General features: G+C 46.6%; 1 protein-coding gene across 7 annotated transcripts in view; it reads left to right on the plus strand.

The window, feature by feature from the left end:
* Nucleotides 1–21,135, plus strand: part of kmt2a (lysine (K)-specific methyltransferase 2A) — a 41,856-nt gene that overhangs the window by 9,851 nt on the left and 10,870 nt on the right. For 2 of the 7 annotated variants that reach the window (XM_019264114.2, XM_019264115.2), the window contains exons 2-25: nt 2,862–2,934; nt 3,075–6,475; nt 7,117–7,294; nt 8,731–8,959; nt 9,040–9,734; nt 9,825–9,898; nt 10,006–10,242; nt 10,368–10,514; nt 12,237–12,335; nt 12,646–12,766; nt 12,855–12,968; nt 13,173–13,357; nt 13,512–13,688; nt 14,061–14,171; nt 14,533–14,606; nt 16,357–16,571; nt 16,655–16,749; nt 16,831–16,968; nt 17,051–17,209; nt 17,338–17,449; nt 17,653–17,731; nt 17,892–18,052; nt 18,148–18,294; nt 18,431–21,095. In XM_019264114.2, the coding sequence (XP_019119659.1) occupies nt 2,862–2,934; nt 3,075–6,475; nt 7,117–7,294; nt 8,731–8,959; nt 9,040–9,734; nt 9,825–9,898; nt 10,006–10,242; nt 10,368–10,514; nt 12,237–12,335; nt 12,646–12,766; nt 12,855–12,968; nt 13,173–13,357; nt 13,512–13,688; nt 14,061–14,171; nt 14,533–14,606; nt 16,357–16,571; nt 16,655–16,749; nt 16,831–16,968; nt 17,051–17,209; nt 17,338–17,449; nt 17,653–17,731; nt 17,892–18,052; nt 18,148–18,294; nt 18,431–21,095 (9,686 nt within the window). The remainder of the gene's footprint in view (nt 1–2,861; nt 2,935–3,074; nt 6,476–7,116; nt 7,295–8,730; nt 8,960–9,039; nt 9,735–9,824; nt 9,899–10,005; nt 10,243–10,367; nt 10,515–12,236; nt 12,336–12,645; nt 12,767–12,854; nt 12,969–13,172; nt 13,358–13,511; nt 13,689–14,060; nt 14,172–14,532; nt 14,607–16,356; nt 16,572–16,654; nt 16,750–16,830; nt 16,969–17,050; nt 17,210–17,337; nt 17,450–17,652; nt 17,732–17,891; nt 18,053–18,147; nt 18,295–18,430; nt 21,096–21,135) is intronic. The other 5 variants (XM_019264118.2, XM_019264116.2, XM_027280932.1 and 2 more) reach the window with 5 other exon arrangements.

A 21,135-nucleotide genomic window follows, 5' to 3' on the forward strand; every position in this document is an offset into this window, starting at 1 on the left:
TTGACATTTGGCAGTGCAACGCCCTCTGTTGGATATAACGGGGTACTGTTACAATACTGTTACAAGTCCTATTCTCCGCGGGGGGGGGGGGAATAATTAATTAATTAATTAAGAATATTCGAATATATTCGATATTCTGACCATTTTTTAAGACTAATATTCGAATTCAATTTCTGGGGAATGTTACCAGCCCTAATAGGCAGGCACGTGAACTTTACCTTGCTAGTCTACTACAGTGTTTGTTTACATCTTGAAGTTACCTCCCTGCGCCTGCCCTACTACTGAGCTCATGGCGAGCCTTGTGTTTCACACGCTGCTGCACTGTGCACGGGAGCCAGTGGGCGGGAAGCAGCAGCAGCAGCAGCAGCAGCAATGAGTGAGTGAGTGACTGACTGTGTATTTGAAGCAGCAGCAGCTTGCTCACGGTAGAGTATGGCAGAGAACAGAAGGGGGGAGGAAAGTGGGAGCCTTGTCGCGTGTGGGAGGCCTGTTTAGATTGGGATTTGGTAAGCTTCTGTATGAGCATGTTAAATTCCCAAACCCCTTTCATCCTCAGTGCTCCCAAGTGACGACTACGCTCCCTCTGTTGTTGATGGTGCATGTGGTCAAGACGCTTCCTTGTCTCTTTTCTCCTCTCCTATTCACCCTCCTCCCACAGCCCTCCTCCTTTCCTCACTCCTGTTTGCTTGCCTGTGCTCCCCTCCCCCGCATATTCACTCCTATGTTCTGCTTGTTTACATCTTGCTGTGCGGTTCACGCGCAAGGTGTGTGTGTGTGTGTGTGTGTGTGTGTGTGTGTGTGTGTGTGACCCTCTAAATGTGTGTACGTGTGGTTGACAGAATCAGGAGGCGCGTGAGCGTTGCGCGTACATGGACCTGTGCAGTCAGCTCTGTGCGCTTGCCTCTCTAGAAGAGCGTGCTGTGTGTGATGTCATTGACTGCTACTCGCACTATCACAGCGAGTCAGAGGCGTCCGTTGGTACTCCGCCCCCTTCGGCTCTGCATCCCCTCCACTCTGAGCAGCAGCAGCAGCAGCAGCAGCTTGCTCAGAGTGGAGAGGATGCTGGTATTAGTGTGAGGAGAGAGACTGAAAGTGAGGAGAGCGGAGGATGCTCAGACTAGCATCGCCTGCCAGAATAAACAGCAGTATTGACTGTCGGTATTGCTGTTTGTTGATATGTAGAACAGATGAGAGACAGTTTTGTAGCACATATTAGTGTTTTTATATTTACTATTTAGATGTGTGTGTGTGTATTTCAGACACATTTAGGTATCAGTGATTCACACTGTGGTGTGTGTAACTGGTAGCTGCTGCAAATCAGCTTGCATGTAGTCATATGCACACACTTGTGTGGACTACACTTGGATAGCAGCTGCTCTACAAACTGGGCCAACGAGACCTCAACTGCATCCCCACACGCTGCTATAAATAAACATGATGAAATGACATACTCACCTCCACTCTTAAACACACACACTGATTGGAAGAAGTGCTGGCACACACAGAGGATACTGAAGATGTTAATTGTCTCCTGGTTATTTCTCCGTTAACCGAGGCACAAGAGCAAGGATTGATATTCCATTTAGCGCGTGTCATTTCGTGAAGCACCACCATTGAAATTGAGTTGCAATACAAGAATAACACGTTTAATACAAGTGCAACTCTCAATATATTTACTTACTTATTTACTTTAATCTGCCAGGTTAAGTTCTCACACAAGAGCCAGTGTCTGACAAATGGGTGATGAGTCTGTGGCTATTATCACACTGAAAGCCTCAGTGCTCAATTATTCTTTTTTTGCTTTGGCTGTTCACGCTTATGTTTTTTAATATAAGATACCAGTGTGAACTGGTCACAGTCCTGAGCTGACGCTCAAAACAAAGGCGCAGCATGCTGTATGGGCGTAAACATGGGGGCTAGTGAAGTCAGTGATTGAGTGAAGTTGACAGATTTCATTTAAAATTTCAGGACTACATTTACATCTGTCAGCGCCTCTCCGCAAGACTCTCATGACTCAGTTAAGGTGACCCATCTCCCTGAGGTGTGTAAGAGACGGGTTGTATAGACTGACAACGGGAACAGATTTTTCCACATTGTCTCTCTCACACACACACGCATATGTTTGGCATTACAGAGTTCCTGTTTGCTCGATTGTCCATGAGTTTTACAAGGCTGCCAATGGAAAAAAAAAAAGAAAATCACATTTATTCTGATTTGACTATGACCACGTATGAAAATGAAAGATATGAAAGATCAGATTCCATGTGTGCTGCTCACCCTGGTCAGACAAAATCAGATGTGAGTCACACGGACCTGCAGTCTGAATGTATCTGTACATATATGGATAAGTTAAACCCTTTACATTTACCTAGCAACATGCCCATCCCTCTGTATGCCACACTTTAAACCTCGCTACTAGAAAGGAGGTAAGCTGCTCAGGGCTGCTCACATGGTTATAGAATATAGGCCTCTTCTTCTTTTGTGTCTCTTAGCCCTGGCTGTCTTTTCAAGCTGTCTATGTATGACCAACCACCTTAGTATTTTACTGTTCCCTCAGGAAGCAGGAAGGCTGTGCAATGTGTTAGTCACCAGCAAGACTTGGTTGTTTGCAATTCAAACTGTCTGTTGTGGTTTGAGCACTCTCCAACGGCAGGCATCCCAAAAAACAGAGAAACACGATAGAACCAGAGTAAGCCAGCAGGCGAAAGTGAGATCGAGGACATCATTATAGCCTTGAAGCGTTGGTCTTCATCTGAGTCATCAAAAATGACTAAGTGTTTGCACATCTAGATCAACTGACAATAACGTACCAGAATGGATGCTGTAAATTTTACCTTTTTTTTTTTATTTCTTATTTATAGGAAGAAGCATTTGGAGGATTTGGAACGGTTGCTGAGCAGAAAAGAATACAGAGCCCTTCAACAACGTCTTCAGGTAAAGTTATTTACTCACGTCCAACTCGTCTGCCCGTGACCTTACTACTGTGTTGCAATGCCTATGCCTGTACAGGCTGTCTGTATGTAATGCTTTTATGCTAATTAAATGTCCTCTGTTGTGTGCTCTGATTTTATCAGCAGGCCTGCCCATACCAGAGAAGAAACCCAGAGGCCGTCCCCCACGGGCCCTGACTGCCCAGAAAGCTGCTGCAGGTCTACCTTCCCCATCCTCCCTTCCCACCCCCACACAAGCAAAACCTGAGGGCCCTGAAAGGCCAGCTGAAAAGGTGAAAAGGCTGCCTGGGAGGCCGCCTGGCACAGGGGAAAGGAGAAGAGGTCGACCCCCGTCTTCAAGTAGCAAGAAAGCTTGGAGTACAGGCAGCCATGCAGCAGGGGAGGACAGTAGGCAGGCTGGATCTGAGCTGGGCATGGATACAGAGGAGGACAAGGACAGAAAGGGCACCAAGAGGACGCCACTGGGCTCTGCTCAGCCACATGACACTGAGGCAAAGCTTCCCAAAGGTGGGCGAGGTGAATCCAAAGTTACCAACCTGAAGAGGCTGAGAGCAACTAAACTCGCCCCTTTTAAGTCACGGCTCAAGACTTTGCCGGGTGTACCCCGACGCAGACGTGGTCGTCCGCCCTCAGCTGAGCGTCTCAAAGCTGAGGCAGCAGCTGCTGCTGCTGCTGCTGCTGCTGCTGCTGCTGCTGCACAGCTGTCTACCTCCATTGAATGTGGGGAAGGGAAACCTAAGGTCTTTAGGGCGCGAGGGGCAGATAGAGGCACAGAACCACACACTCCTCAGCAGGCCATGCTGAGGAATGCGGATGGCGTCGAGGACCAGGACTCTTCCAATCCACCTGCCTCCCCATCTCCCTCCAAGCCAGGCAAAACAGTGGGCCTCAGGAAAAGCCCTCGCCATAGAAAGCCTGTCCGAATAGTCCCCTCTTCTAAACGCACTGATGCAACCATCGCTAAACAGCTGCTGCAGCGCGCTAAGAAAGGAGCGCAGAAGCGGCTGGAGAAAGAAGCTGTAGCCATTGGAGGTAGTGGAGCAGGTACCATTGAAGCTGGCATCAGGAAGACCCCGCTGAAGAACATCAGGCAGTTCATCATGCCTGTGGTCAGCACTGTGTCCCTTCGCATCATCAAAACCCCAAAGCGCTTCATTGAAGATGAGGGCAGCTTTGGAACCCCGCCACCACATATGAAGATGGCACGGTTAGAAACGACCCCCACGTCTGTCTCCACATCTGCCCAACCCACGTCCACCACCTCTTCTTCCCCATCTCCTGTACTGGTCTCCACAACACCTGCTGTTACCAGCACAGGCACCACTGCTCCAATTGACACCCTCCCGCCTCCTCCTCCTCCTGCCCCTACCCCCAGCGTCCAGTCAACAGCTGCCAGCCTGCTCAACAATAACACCAACAACGCCACCAACGGGCGATTTAGCAGTAGCGCGGCATCTTGCGGCTCAAGTGCTATGTCGCAGAATTCCTCCCACCTCTCCTCTGCAGAGTCTTCCAGATCCAGCAGCCCAAGCTTGGATGACTCATCATGTGACTCCCAGGTTTCTGAGGCCACACAGGCTTTGTCGGAGCCAGAGGATCACTCTCCATCCTCGCAAGGAGAGAGGGAGGCCAATCTTTTACACAGCTCACGGCCTCCCTCTCCTCCCTCCGAGCCAGAGCCAGAGCACGTGTTAGCAGAGAGGAGTCGACGAGGCCGGAGAGGGCAGGGGGTTGCCCGGGGAAGTCAGAGCCAGAGGGTGAGAGAGACTCTAACCACTGGGGCTAAAAAGCCTATCATCAGCCCACCAACAGGAGTGCTTTTATCGTCTTCTACACTTGTAAATTCCCAGCAAGCTTCATCCACAGCCTCGTCCTCTTCTTCACCTCCACCTCCCCCTCTCCTCACCCCTCCACAACCTCCCCAGTCAGCTTCCTCCAATACGGCTGCTATCAGTGAACACCACTCACAGTCACCGTGGATGTCTCACCCATTCCTGTCTGGACCGTCAGTGCTGTCCAGCCTGTCAGACAAACGGAGCCGCTCAATTCTGAGAGAGCCCACCTTCCGCTGGACGTCCCTGTCCCACCCTGAGCATCAGTACTTTTCCTCAGCTAAATACGCCAAGGAGGGCCTCATCCGCAAGCCCATATTTGACAACTTCCGTCCACCGCCTCTCACAGCTCAAGATGTGGGACTGTTGCCCCAAGGTGTTAGTGGAGGAGGGGGAGCTGCTCCAGTTCCGTTCCCTGCACCGGGCAGCGCAGCAGGAACAGGGACTCGTCTTTTTGCCCCCCTTCACACACACACCCACCACCAACATCCCTCTTCATCCCGTTTTGATGCACCACTCCAAAAGCGCAGCCCGTTGCTTCGCGCTCCACGCTTTACACCCAGCGAGGCCCACTCTCGGATATTTGAGTCTGTCACCCTGCAGTCATCTTCTGGAAGCAGCCCCGGCTCTCTTTCCCCACACCAGACATCCTCTAGCTCAAGCAGAACTTCACGACGCAGGAGGCGACCAGCAACACCACGTGGGAAACCGCATCCACGATCTCCTTCCCACTCAATGACCAGACGCAGCAGCCAAATAGGAGGCCAGATGTCTGGGGGGAAAGGCTCCTCTGACATGTCTGTGTTGACAGGCTCTGTCTCCAGCAGTAACCCCAGTTCTTTGCCAGGGGTTTCTGCAAGTTCACTAGCCACTAGTGCCTTAACTCCTGCTTCTTTCAGCACCTTCTCCAACATATCCCTGAGTATGGCCACACAAGGGACACCTGATAGCAGGAGAGGTGCTGTTGGAAACCCACCTCCTTTGTCAAATACATCATCCTCTTCTTCCCCGCTTTTCCCTCTCTTTCCTTCCAGTGCCCCGGACACAGGACGAGGAGCTGGGAAAGGAGGCAAAGAAAAAAGCTTGTCAGCGCCCCAGGAACCTGCTCCAAAGGATAAAGAAAGGGATTCTGAGAAAAATCGAGAGAAAGAGAAGGAGAAGGAGAACAAGAGAGAAGGGAGAAAGGATTTGGAGAAAAGAAGTAACGTTTCTACACCAGATGGCTCCCCGGATGAACCTTCCAGTCTGTTTACTGTGGATGGGAGGGACCAAGAAGATCCTCTTTTATCTCTTGCTCCAAAAAAGGTTCCAGTGAGAAAAAAATCAACGTCAGTTGACGTGGTTTCTGACACTGCTTCTTCAGAGGTGCGTGGGCTTCATTCCACTGTTCCCATGTCCATCGCCAAAGGGCGTCTATCTAAGAAAGGCAGACCCTCCGAAAAAGGAGCAGAGGTCGAGGATGGGGAAAAGGAGAAAGAGAAACAAAGTGCTCCTAACCAGCAGACAGCAAGCCTTCCAGGGCAGCCGGGCAGACAACAGCTCCCCGTCTCCTCTCTTGGAACAGTGTTGGCACATGCAGAGAACCAGCCTGTGACCGACAAGCGGGTTGTTGGACTACTGAAGAAGGCCAAAGACCAGCTCTTCGAGATCAAGAAGAGCAAGCTGAAGCCTGCAGACCAGACCAAGGTCCAGGTCAGTTTTTCCTTTCACGTCTTTTCCTTTACAGTTTTTGTGTCTCCTCGACAAAAAGCGCCTGTTTCTCCCATTCTCATCATGTAGCCACAAGCAAGTGACTTTGACATGATGCTATGAATATTAGCATATATGCTATAAATAGCAGTCTGTGTTTGTACTCAAAGTGAAACTTGATAATAGGAAAGTCCCACAGAGGGTGTTGCTCAAGGGGAATTCTGTTAACCTCATGCATTATGCAGAAAGCAGCACTGACTGTGCTTTTGAAAGTATTGTAACAGAATAAACTTCCCTGTTCTCCTACAGTTCATTTAAAGATAACATTTTTAGTCATTGCACATTTCGCACTTTACATGCACAGAAACATTCCCTGTCCCAGCTGAGCTCCTCGTAGCCTCGATCTAACCTCTGGTATTGACAGTACCTGTCCTTCCCACTCTGCTACGTCATCATTATTGGACGTTGTCCAGAGATAAGAGTTTTATTTGGCTTTGTGAAACATTCACAACGAATGAAATTAAACTGCTAAGGACACAAGCAACGTCCTAAAATGTCAGGTGTTTGTGTGTATTGTGCATTTGTGCTGGTTCATGACTGTGTATTTGTTATTAGTGAACATGATTTTCTAATATCATTTTCAGGGTCAAGAGAGTGACTCGTCAGAGACCTCAGTCCGTGGTCCACGCATCAAGCATGTATGTCGTCGTGCAGCTGTGGCTCTTGGCCGTAATCGGGCAGTGTTCCCTGACGACATGCCCACACTTAGTGCCTTGCCCTGGGAGGAAAGAGAGAAGATCTTGTCTTCCATGGGGAATGATGGTGAGGCACACTCAGGTTACCTTTCATTCAACCTGCATGTGGATTACAACCTGGCTGTTAAAGTTTATTGTCTCGCTTATGCATGCAGAGGTGTTACTATAATGAATGATAATCCACAGCTTGATGTGGAATTGAATACACATTTAACAGAATTGCCTGACGTTATAGTTCAGATGTTTTCAAAGTGGGAGGTGGGGCTCCTAAGGGGGGCTCCAAGCTATTACAGCAATGGAAATGAAAAAAATATTCTGTTAGTGATTACTCTAGTTATCAAAAGAGTCATTAGAGATACATTAGTTTCGAGGAATTTGACTGTTTGTCTCACTTTCCCAAAGTCAGAAACCAATAAATCCCTCAGAACAATCCTTTTTATCTATTTGTGTAGACTGAGCTTTTGTCAAACATTAACACTAGGCAATCTTGGCTCGGTTATTAAGAGTCTGTGGGATCAAATAACATAATCATGATCCCATAGGCATCCAGGAATTGAGTGAAACAAAGCAAGTAATCTAAGAGGCAGTGAGGGAGGGCTTTTTCCCAGCTTTGTCTGAGGAGAGACACACAGACTCGGGTCAATAAGTTACACTTGCACTTCGCTTTTAATGTAACAATTTCAATAAAAAAACACTGAATAAGAATTCATGACACTGGCAAAACTGATTTTTAGGATTATTAGGCCACTTCATACCCAATTATTCTGGTTATTCTTGGTTAGTACCACTCTTTAATATAGCTTTTAATGAGGGTGATGTGTTTACAGATTTACAGACAAACAGAACAATCTGCGTTTTTTTTCATGACACAACATCTGTTTGAGTCTTGAAAAAGTTTTGCAGCATGCAGCGTTGACAGACTAATCACAAGAGCAGGGAAATCCAGTCATCAATGGCAGCACGAGTACACAGTGAAGTGGTGATGGAAGGAGCAGAGTTTGGCTGCCCTGTTCCTGTTATTTTGACCGCTTTCATGCCATGTTCGAACATGTGAATGTTTGTGAGGCTAGAGGACCTGATGTCAATGACATTATTCGCTCGGTTATATCATTCACATGTTGACTGGGTTGTTAAATCTGAGCACATCTGTGTTTGATGCAAGCTCCTGGACACATCGCATTATATTATGTGTGAGATAGGGGGTGTATTAAAATGTGTTTTAAATAAAAGTGTTGGAAAAACTACCTACAGGATACTGTTCATGCAGCTAAGAAAAGTCCTAAAAGCAAGAGAGTGTATCCTATTGGACATTGGTAAAAAGTATTGGATAGACACTGAAGTGGCATCCAAGGGAATTACAGTTTGTCACTGTTTTAAAAAGAACCTTATCACAGTATTGTAAAAAGCTATCCCAATGTCTTGAACCCTTGTGAGTCGAGTAAATGCTGTACTATAATTTCTCAGTAATGATGACATCGATCCGTGATGTACCTTCTGTTACAGACAAGTCATCGGTAGCAGGCTCAGAAGAGGCAGAGCCTCAGTCCCCTCCCATAAAGCCACGGGAGACACGGCAAAAGGCTGTTCAAGAAGCTCCTCCCAAGAAGGGGCGTCGCTCGCGACGGTGTGGCCAGTGCTCAGGCTGCCAAGTACCAGAAGATTGCGGCATCTGTACCAACTGTCTCGACAAGCCTAAATTTGGAGGACGAAACATTAAAAAGCAATGCTGCAAGTAAGTGTCAACTGATGATTCTTTGAAAACAGTTCATTGTGATTCTTCACGAATTAAATGTTGAATTTTTTTGTCTACAGGATGAGGAAGTGTCAGAACTTGCAGTGGATGCCCTCAAAGATGTTTCTTCAGAAGCAAGGCAAAGGCAAGAAAGACAAGAAGAACAAGAAGCTGTCTGAGAAGAAGGAGGGTCTCAATCCGGTAAAAGGGCCGATCTTAGACTCTGTTCCCAAACCGACTCCTGCACCACCGAAGGAGGAGCCACCTCGCAAAAAGAGTGAAACTCCTCCGCTCAAGCTGGTAGAGGAGAAGTCAAGACAGCAGCCATCATCAAAGCAACCATCTCCAGCCCTCGCATCTTCCCCTACCCAGGTCGAACCCCTTCAGGCCGCCGGCGCGGTCACAGCCCAGAGTCAGTCTCCAGTTCTGACAGCAGACACCAAACAGGTCTCCGTGACAAGCAGTGTCCCCAGTAAGAAGGGACAGAAACCACAGCAGTCTGTACCAACATCTTCCTCCACCTCCTCGTCATCCTCTTCTTCCACTTCGTCATCTTCTTCATCCTCGTCATCTTCCTCCCCGTCATCTTCGGCCCAGAATTCCCCCGCTCAGTCTACGCAATCTCACCAACCGTCACAACAGCAGCAACGGCCTCTTCCTAGTCAGGCACCTTCAAAAAAAGATGCGTCACCCAAGACTTCTCTGAGCGAGCCCAAGAAGAAGCCCCAGCAGCACTCATTGCAACCGCAGATCTCAACAACAGTTTCAGATACAGGTAGGAACATATATTGATTTGTATTAAACATAGAAGGTTCAACTTAAAGCCATTCTTATCTGAACGTTATGCCCTGTCTTTTTTTCGCAGTTGAATCAAAACAGCTGAAGAAACCAACTTCTCGCTCTGTTCCTCCATCTCCAAAACAGAGACCAAAAGACAAGGTAAGAAGTAGTCATTGTAACTTTGGATGCTCACTGTACAAACCGAGTATAATTTCTGACATTCACCCTCCTCTGTCACCCTCCTCTTGTCTGATGAACCCGAGAAGCCGCTGACTGCTAAACCACCCAGCAGCAGTACTTTAAACTGGCTAAGCACTCCCTCGACTAGGGGCCAGACGAAGTCCAGAGCTCCCTGCGACGGAGTGCATCGTATCAGAGTGGATTTCAAGAGGGACCATGATGTTGAGAAGGTGTGGGAGGCTGGCGGCCTCAGCCTGCTCACCTCTGTGCCTGTCACACCCAGGGTGCTCTGCTTCTTATGTGCAAGCAGTGGAAATGTTGAGGTAAACAAATGGTTATTGTCTTGAATACGATATTTTAGATTTCTTGCACTTTTCCCTGTTATTTTAACGGCCTTTATCTTTCTCCGCCCGACCTTCCTCTGTGTTTCGTTTCTCTCCGTCTATAGTTTGTCTTCTGCCAGGTGTGCTGTGAACCGTTCCATCTCTTTTGCCTGGGGGAATCAGAGCGCCCTCTCCAGGAGCAGTTTGAAAACTGGTGTTGTCGACGATGCAGATTCTGCCAGGCCTGCGGACGCCAGCATCAGAAAACTAAAGTAAGCCATTCAGTACAATTCTGTTGATTTTTAAAGCTGTGCACAAAAGCAGCTTAGTGCAGAGTGACAGTGTGTAAAGGCTGCAGAATCTTCCCTAGAAAGAAGCTCGCTGGCCTTGCCTGCCAGCAGACAGCACTTAATCAGCTTCTTGGATTCCTGCCATGATTTTATTATTTAACTCAAGCCCTGTGTAAAATGTGCATGCTGTGAGCCTTGTATGGTTGTCACTTTAGAATTATGCAGAAACATATTTGTCCGACGCAACACCTGTTGAATTGTTTTGTGCTCTTGGTATGTTATTGAGTTGTACAGATGGTTGGTGGTTATTGGTCATTAAAAACCAAGCAGCTGATGATCTGAATGCTAAGAAAATTGATTTCTTGTCGCCACAAACTCACTTTTATGTGTGACTAAAGAACTGCCTCAACAACAGCAGGACTCTGGCACTCTCTGAATCGACAACAGAGCATGGCTTTGAGGGCTTGAAATCACAGCTTCTAGTGTGGCTACTGGAATTTCAGACTGCTGCTCGTGCATCATATCTCCCACAATCTGAAATCCTACTTAAAGGTGCCCTGTGGAGTGTTCTTGTAAACCAACAACATTTCTGTATACAGTCAGTTCTGCTCAATAAACGTTTTCACACATTTCTGTGAGTGAAAACGTAAAAAGTTTCTCCACTTTTCTTACCTTTGCCGGCGCATTGCTGCGTTTCTCGGTACTTTACCACCACCTGTAGATCAGTGGAATAGTTTGAAACGTTTATTGTACGTCATCTGCAGATAAAATTAAAGGAAAAACTTCAGGGAATTCAGGGCACATGGGGTGTCACAATCGTATGCGTTGCCCTTCACAGTCACCAGATCTCAAACCTTCTGAGATTTTGGACTGATGTGTTAGACAGCACTCTCCACCACCACAATCAGACATTAAATGGGCGCACATCTTTTGGAAGGCCTTGTTCATCCCTCCAGTAGAGTTCAGAGACTTGTGGAATCAACGACAAGGTGCATTGCAGCCGTTCTTGCAGCTTGTGATGGCAAAACACCATGTTGTTGTCCTTTTAATTTGTCACCCATCTGTATGTGTACCAAATAAAACTGAGAAAATCCTGATCCATAGTGCTACTAGTGGACAAAAACTCCACAGGGTGCCTTTAGTGCGCCTTAAACATCATTACTGAGAGTGGAAGCCTCATGGAACAGTTGTTAACTTTTCATAGCTTAAGTGTTCATGTGCGGTTTGTTTGCAAATGGGGTTAAAAAAAAAGATTCTGCAGGATAGCTGTGTGTGTTGTAAAGCTAATCACGTTGACACAGTGCTACAGGAAAACTTGACTGCAGTTGCCGCTTAAAGTGGCTGTCTACAAACCCTGCCAAGCACAGCGCTCTACAGCTCACACTATCGCTGCATTGTAATGCTTTTGATGGATTGTTCATCCATCCGTGAAGCCCACTATGAATATGCCCCTCACTAAACTTAGGGGAGCTCTGTAGTTAAATCTCTGCAAAAACACTGTAATGTTACATCTTTCATTCATTCATTTGTTCATTTCAAAACAACATTCGTTAGCTATTTAGGTGAATACTACCACTTACAGGTGACATACCGTATTTGTTTTGGATTTGCTGTGAACAGAAATGTGTTGTTTGTTCGGCGTTTAAAAACCGTAATGTTCCCTGCTAAATGATCTAATCTCATTTTTGGCCTCTGTCACCGTAGCAGCAGCTGCTAGAGTGCGATAAGTGCCGTAACAGCTATCACCCGGAGTGCCTGGGTCCCAACCACCCTACCAGACCCACTAAGAAGAAGAGAGTCTGGGTATGGATACACACCACTCTTCCTTTAGACTCCTCTGCAGCCTCTCACCTTTATGTAACTGTAACTGTAACAGTTTCACCAGTGCCTGACCAAACTCTAACATCACGCTCACACATTTTTTCCTCCTTTTGTTCACACATTTGTCCTGCTTCTCATGATTGTGTTACTAGCATTCATGGGACCCTCTCGCAGGCAGTGTCTATAAAAACATTTTACTCACTTTCACACCATTCCGACTCTTCATACAACTGCTTGCAAGTCTTTGCCACGTAGTCACCACTTTTTGTTTTATGTGTTCTGTCTTTTCCAGGTTTGCACCAAGTGTGTGCGCTGTAAGAGTTGTGGAGCCACTAAACCCGGGAAGTCCTGGGACGCTCAGTGGTCCCATGACTTCTCCATGTGTCATGACTGTGCCAAACTCTTTGCTAAAGGTATGTGAGAAGCAGGTGGAGTCCAAAATGTTGTTCACAGGAGAAGAAGACGTGGTCTAAACTCACAGTTTACCATCTGCTCTCTCAGGAAACTTCTGCCCGCTTTGTGATAAGTGCTACGATGATGATGACTACGACAGCAAGATGATGGAGTGTGGCCGTTGCAACCACTGGGTTCATGCCAAGTGTGAGAACCTGACAGGTCAGTAGGTCCTGAAAAAAAATCCAACAACACAAGTTTACTGTATGATCTTCACAGGCAGAACACTGTTTGCATTTTCCTTGTCAGTTGACACTGACAGCTGACAAGTCTGTCCCATGAGTGCTGTCATGTTGATGAGACAGAAAGACAATAAACCTAATAATGGGAGCAATAATGACCTGTCATCTTTCACCTGCCATCCAGATGAAATGTACGAGCTGCTGTCAAAGCTGCCAGAGAGCGTTGCCTACACGTGTACCAAGTGTACCGAGCGCCATCCGGCCGAGTGGAGGACAGCGCTGGAGAGGGAGCTTCAGGGCTGCGTTCGACACGTCCTCACTGCGCTGCTCAACTCACGCACATCCTCACACCTATTACGCTACAGACAGGTTAGACACAGATAACGCAACTTCTTCTTCACAATTTGGGATTATAGTGTCATTTGGTTTTCATTCATTCTTTTAGTAGTGGTCTACCTTACCTTACGGTGCTGCGCTCATGAATACAAACCACAGACTAAACTAAACTCTGACTTTGGGGCAGGCGGTGAAGCCTCCGGAGCTGAATCCAGAGACAGAAGAGAGTCTTCCATCGCGTCGTTCCCCAGAGGGCCCAGATCCTCCAGTCCTGACAGAAGTCACCCCCACACCTCCAAGTGACTCCCCTCCAGACCTGGAGTCTGTTGAGAAAAAGATGGATCAAGGCCGCTATAATTCAGTGGTCAGTATGTTTTCTTTTGAGCGGTGAATCTGCTCCTCTGACGAACTGTACATTTTTTAGAGGATGGGAAGGATCTATGCAGACTAACTATGGGTAAACATTTTGTCTGTCTAATGATTTGATTCAGGCGCCATCACAAGCTCCTGCAAAGTAGTCTAAATATGAAATAATTATTATTTTAAAGCATTTCTCTGTGGTAGATTTCATTGTGTGTGTTCCTGTCTCTTGAATCTGTGGTCAGGCCTGTGCTGTATAATGATAAATCAACATAGGCAGCTACTCTAATGACCTTTGTACCAGTGTTCATCAGCCCTTCAATGTTTAAACAATTACTCTCTGCGTGTGTGTGTCTGTTCATCATTTCTCTCCCAGCTGGAGTTCAGTGATGACATTGTGCGAATCATTCAGACGGCCATCAACAGTGACGGTGGCCAGCCTGAGAGCAGGAAAGCCAACAGCATGGTCAAGTCTTTCTTCATTCGGGTAAGAACCTCAGATCGATTTAGTGGTTCTTAGTTGTGCAGAAGACACAACCAAATGGTACAAGTACTCACAAATGACACAATGACAATACATCAGATTTAGTTGTTTATCAGGTTATATGACGCCATATTCACACACAGGTTTACGCACAAGCTCACAAGCTCATATTTCCTTCATCTTCTGATTGTTCCCCTGTAGCAGGTACAAAGTAGGTTAAGTATTTTGGTCAAGGTAACATCAAGCTAGGGCTTGTTTTCTGCTGAGGTACACTATCACTAATCACTATCTTACGTCAAATGTAGGTCCATGCAAGTGCTTTAAAATGTGATGTGCAGTCTTCATTAAATTATTTCTGTTTCAGCAAATGGACCGAATCTTCCCGTGGTTCAAAGTGAAGGAGTCCAGGTTTTGGGAAAGGCAAAACGTCTCTGCCAAGTGAGTGTCTATTGCGGCATAGTCCGTACAGGACGTCGTACATATTACATAGTCTTCAGTGTGTCCTGAGTAACTCATTACAGTTATGTAAGCCATCATTTATCTTCACCAGCTGGTTCTAGATTACTTTTGCAGTGTTGTGATGTAATTATTTAAAAATGTTTTTGAAAATTAAGTCGACATGTACGTACTGTCAAAGCTTTGTTTGTCTGGACAAGCTCAAAGTAATTTGAAGAAAGCCTGAAAGTCAATATTTGAGCAACGCCCACGAGCAAGCAGCCCGCTTCATCTTAACAGTATTGTGAAATGTGTGATGTGCCATTATTTTCTAAACTTGTAGTGCAAGTTATGTTTGTAATTACAGAGAAGAGAACTTAATACTCCTGTAACGTGAACCCATCCAAAGAGCTTGGAGAAGAGCTGCCTTTTTTCAAGAACTTTTTGGTCTATAATTATTGAAATGACGAGTAAGATGTGGTTTCTCAAAGAGAAGCTGTACCATCATCTGAGGGGAGCAGAAAGCAGTGAACTAATATTTATAAAATATGTGGGCTGACTTTCACCAACAACCTAAAATGAGTGCAAATAACAGCCAGCGGGTGGGATCAGGATTTCATAAAACAGTCAAACTATCTTTTCTGAGTGGTTGAGTTGTGTGATGTTCAGTTTTGGGAATGACAGCTAAAACGCTGTCTCTGCCGTGACATCAAACACAGACAGAGATTCTTTTAACAACTTAAGAAATTAGTGACTGAGCAGAGTGGATCAATGAAGTGGTTTTCTTTCAGCACGGCTTATCTCAGGACAATGCCTGTGATTAATGGTCCCAGTCGAGATTTAAAGCTGCAGTAATGAAATTGATTCCACAGTTTGTCTGACTTAATGAGCCCACTGGACAGCTTAGTGGTGAATGTAAGTGGATAATAGATGATTGGAGACCCGTGCACAGAATGTCACTGATTCTTATGATTATTAAGATAAGTTCAGTGTCTATATTTTTATGTGCTACCTTTTATCAACTCAGGATCAATGAAATCAACTCCTCTTAGCTGGAAGTAGTTTGTCTGAACGTCTGAGCAGTTACTTGAAACTTATCGAGGACAGCAGATATTGATTAAAGCGCACGCTTTTACATCAGCGATTAATAATGAAAGGATCATATTGAATAATTGATGCTGTTTACAGAGATTACAGGTTTATAATTCCACATTATTAGAAATAACTCAAAGGTAATAGCCCCCCTTTATCTGAACCTTTCACTTTGTAAATGAATAGTATGGTTTTACTGCTGCTTGTACTGGAAAGCAACACTCATTCACACTTTCTCACTCACTCATTCACTAACTCGCCAGCTTATATTTAGCTCTCAGCTTTCCTAGACCATTTATTCTGCCTATCCTGCAAGCGTGGTGGGAGGCAAACCATGACAGTGTCACATTTCACTTGAAGGGCTCTTTGATGCATATTTGTGGTCTAATTGTGGTTTACTTGTCAGTTCGGTCTATTGTGTTTATGTATCAGTGCTCCAATCCAGGATCCATCCTGTGGATCCCGTGGCTATCATTGGTTCTATGCCTGTTTAATGTCTGTGCTGGCATATTAGTATGAAAATTGACATCTGCTACAAAAGTTATATCCATAACTTGTTGTAACTTATTGTGCAAAAACATTACATTCATTCAGAGATTAAACTTCATAATAATAGGACATCAGTTAATATTGCCTTTCTCTGTATGTCATTCTTCTCCAGCAGTGGGCTTCTTCCGAATGCTGTGCTGCCTCCATCCCTGGACCACAACTACGCCCAGTGGCAGGAAAGACAGGAGCTTTCTCGCGCTGAGCACCCCCACCTCATGAAAAAGATCATCCCAGCTCCCCGGCCTAAAACCCCTGGTGAACCAGATTCTCCAACATCCCCACCTCCTCTCCCTCCATCTCTACCCCCTCCACCCCCACTCCTACCTGGTAAGGCGGTCTACAAATGTACACACAAATAATACCAATTTTTGCACATCTCGTCACTTTGTTTGATGCTGTCTCCTCTTCAGACCGTGAAGATAGCCCAGAGCTTCCTCCTCCGCCAGGCGTTAGTGACAACAGGCAATGTGTTCTGTGTCTGAAGTATGGAGATGAGAACACTAATGTGAGTCAGAAATCTATTTGTACTCTCTGACGCACTTAAAAATGTCTTTGTGTCACTTATAACATGCCTGTTTATCTTCAGGAGGGAGGCAGGCTGTTGTACATCGGTCAGAATGATTGGACCCATGTGAACTGTGCCCTGTGGTCTGCCGAGGTGTTTGAGGACGATGACGGCTCTCTGAAAAATGTTCACATGGCTGTTCTCAGGGGAAAACAGCTGGTAAGACACTTCACTCATTCACTCTATTTTCAATATATAGTTGTAGGACAGACAATAACAACTTGTTGTGGTTTGTATTCAGCGCTGTGAGAAGTGTCAGAAGCCAGGGGCCACAGTCGGCTGCTGCCTAACCTCCTGCACCAGTAACTACCACTTCATGTGCGCCCGCCAGTGCCACTGCGTCTTCCTGGAGGACAAGAAAGTCTATTGTCCAAAGCACAGGGACCTCATTAAGGGAGAAGTAAGAAATTCTTATTAATGATTAAATAATCAATAGCTCATCAAATAAAATAGTCGATTCAAGTTTTTGAAACTTGACTTATTGTTCTTAATGTTCTCTTCAACTGTGTTTGTGTATTTTTTCTTTAGGTAGTGTCTGGATTTGAGGTGACCCGCAGGATCCTGGTGGATCTGGAGGGCATAAGTCTCAGGAGGAAGTGGCTGGCAGGACTGGAGCCTGAAAATGTCCACATGATGATCGGTAGGTTGATTTGCCGATAAACTGAGGAGTAGTTGACAGCTTGCATGGCAGCCAATGCCATCTGTGTTTGAATGGGTGAATGAGATATGTAGTGGAAAAGTGCTTTGAGTGGTTGAAATGCTCTATATAAATACAGTCCATTTACCATTTATTCTCACTTACTTGACTTTCCTTGAAAGCTGATTTAAATACCATCATTGCAGGCTCCATGACCATTGATTGTTTGGGGATACTGACAGAACTCTCAGACTGCAAACGCAAACTCTTCCCTGTAGGATACCAGTAAGTTTTTTGTTTTGTTTTTTTTATCCTCTCATTTACCTGAAAGTCTTCTCTTGCTATTTTAAGCACCACTATTACTATCCTCTCTTCAATTAAAGTACACCTGACTGCTGGGAGAAAGTTAATAGAGTCAAACTAAATAAAAATGTCTTCCCTCCAGGTGTTCAAGGGTGTACTGGAGTACCTTAGATGCTCGAAAGCGCTGTGTGTATACCTGTAAGATCCTGGTTTGTCACCCTCCAGTGGCTGAGTCTGACCTAAAAAACATGATGGCTCCTGAGGAGAATCGCACGATAGCACACAGCCCACCTCCCATAACAGGTAACCTAGAGACTATGGTGACTTTATATAGTTCAGGTGTGTTACATTATGTGCCATATTTGGGACTAAACAGTTTTGTGTCTCTCAATATCTAGACTTTCCTGATCCATTTGAATCCCCAAGGCGCTCTGACACACTTTCCCCCGCCAACACCCCCAAGCTCAGGGTTTACACCAGGAACCGACACCCCAGCTACCCCCCTTGTAAGCGCTCACAAGGCCCCAGGCCCATGCCCTCTCCAGGTACGAATGTGCATTACCTTTTTGGAAGAATTTGGTTTATTTTGATATTCCTTTGTGGAAATGAATTTAAATTGTTGGCTGTCAAGCTTTCCACAGAGTACTCTCCAATTCAATTTCCTTTTCTTTTATGTTGTAGGAGGTACTTCTCAGCCCCAAAGCCATGAGATTGTGACAGTAGGAGACTCTTTGGTAAACCCTGGCATGCGGAATATTGACTCACGTCGCCACAGCTCCCCTTCTCTCTCTCCTTCTCCCCACCACCACCAGCTGAACAGACAGAGAGGTGTGACCTCCCCTCCTCAGATTATGTCACGACCCATTACCTCACCCCCTCCCCTCATCCCCTCCCCCGCCAGAGACCCAGAAAGGTCCAAACACCTCAGCAAAGACTCGGCAAAGAGTCCAGTCCAGAGAGATGATGACAGAGTAAGACAAATCTCCACAGACAGAAACAGACAGCAATCATCCAGGGACCAAGCACTGAGGGATGCAGACAAAGGGAGAGGGTCGAGTCAAGACCAACCTTCTAAGGATTCGGACAAGAATAGATCATCCAGAGAACACATGCAAAAAGACTCTGAGAAGGGCGAAATACCAGCCAAAGACCCAGAAAAGAGGAGATCGTTGAGTAAAGACTCAGGTCTGAAAGAATCTGAGAGGGGAAGACCTCTCAGTAGAGATCCGTTAAGAGATTCAGAAAAGGGTAGACAATTGAACAGAGACTCTGAGAAGGGGAGACACACGAGCAGAGAGTCAAGCAATAGAGAAACGGAAAAGAGTAAATCATCCTCTAGAGATGCCAGCTATAAGGATATGGAAAAGGCTCGATCACTCAGTAGAGATGCAGGGATGAGAGACTCTGAGAAGCATAAACAATATAGCAGGGAAACAGGAAAAGACTCAGGCCAAGGTAAAGACAGACTGTCTAGCAGAGACACTGACAAGAGTAGACCTCCCTCTAGAGATTCCAGTTATAGAAGCACAGAGAAAAACAAAGACTCTGGCTCAGGGAAAGATAGTCACCATGGCAGTCAGTCCAAACCGGTTGGAGGTGAGAGTAAGAGCCCCAGACTGGCACCTGCAGGCTCAGGCCAGTCCTCCCCTCCTGTGGGCACTGCTGTTCTCACTGGTCAGCAGAGAGGTGGCAGCGTCAAGCAGACAGACAAGCAGGGGAAACACGGAGGAAAAGACCAGGATGTCCCCGGGAACCTCAGTTTGTTGCCTCGTCACCGGTCCACCCCCACCAACACCACCCAGTCTAAGGCCAGCTCAGGGAAGGAGAGTAGTAGTGGCACTGGAAATTTAATGCCAGCTTCACTTCATAAGGACTCTGTTGTTGGGAAATCTGGCTCCCCGCAGTCTTCATATCAGAAGTCCAATGCACGGAAATCAAATGATTACTCATCAGGTCCAGCCACAGCAGCAGCTATGAAGCCTATGTGGCCGTCGAGGACACCAGCAGAAGATGATGTTGTCAAGCGAGGCTCCATGCACCTGGCCTCACCAGCTGCAGCCTCAGCTGCCAAAGACAAACACCCCAAAGTTAAGACAGCAGGCAGCAGAGAAGTGTCCAAAGACCGTGAAAGAGAGAAGAGTCTCCAAAACAGCAACAGCAGCAACAAAATCCCCTTTCTCAACAATAATACTAAAGCTACTGGCAGCTCCAACACACATGCTACGAACCCCAGCTCTCACAACAGCAGCAATAGCAAAGGTCCAGTGCTTGGAAACAGCACCAAAGCTCACGGGAAGGCTCAGGGGGAGAAGCCTGAAAACCAGGGAGGGGACAGGTCATCCTCAAAGAGCAGAGAAAATTACTCTTGTCCTGAGAGGAAGAACAGCTCCAGTCTGGACAACTTACAGCAGCTACAGCAGGGGGGTTTAGCTCCAGAGAAAGGAGTGAAGACCTCTTCCCAGTCTCACACCAAACCAACAACTAATCAGTTGTCCTCTAGAGAGAAAAAGAGGTCAGTGAAACCCCCATCTGTACCTCTACTAAAGACTGATATCAAGACTGACCCTAACGGGACCAGCACTGTTGGTGGCATTTCTTCCTCCTGTCCCACGACCACTACCTCCACTGTCTCTCCTGCCGGTCAGGGGACCCGTCGCTCTGCCCGTTCCGCTCTCTTATCCTCACCCTCTGCCAGCAGCAGTGACAGCTCTGAATCTGACACCCAGACTCAGACAGAAGAAGACGATTTGCGTAAGGGGCACTCGCGTGGCGAGCGCCGAGACCACCACGGCCTCCTCGCTCAAGGCACCGAGGATGAGGGCGATGGCCCTGAAGATGATCACGACAGAGGTATGGATGATAAACACCACGAGGATGACAGTGACGGATCAGGCTCAGCCAAACGGCGTTACCCTCGGCGCAGTGCCCGTGCCCGCTCCAACATGTTCTTTGGCCTCACGCCTTTCTATGGGGTTCGCTCGTATGGTGAAGAGGACCTTCCCTTCTACAGCAGCGGGGATGGAGCCGGGGCCATGCTTAAGAGGAGGACTGGTGGCCGTAAGAAGTCTGCTGAGGGGCAGGTGGACGGAGCGGATGATATGAGCACCACGTCTTCGTCGGTGGACAGTGAAGAGGATGACGACAGCGGAATAAAACAGAGGGGTAAAGACCCTTACTACTACAACTTCACCCGAACGATAATCAACCCTGGTGAGGGCCTGCCATCTATAGAAGGGATAGATCAGTGTTTGGGAAGGGGATCACAGCTTCAGCGCTTTCTAAAAGATGAGGAGCAGCAGCAACAGAGGGCTCAAGGAAAAGCTGAAGAGGACATGCTAAGCGCTTTGTAAGTGCCCATTATTATTATTATTATTATTTGATTGATT

Source organism: Larimichthys crocea, chromosome VII (assembly GCF_000972845.2).
Source record: "Larimichthys crocea isolate SSNF chromosome VII, L_crocea_2.0, whole genome shotgun sequence".
Classification (NCBI taxonomy): Eukaryota; Metazoa; Chordata; class Actinopteri; family Sciaenidae; genus Larimichthys; species Larimichthys crocea.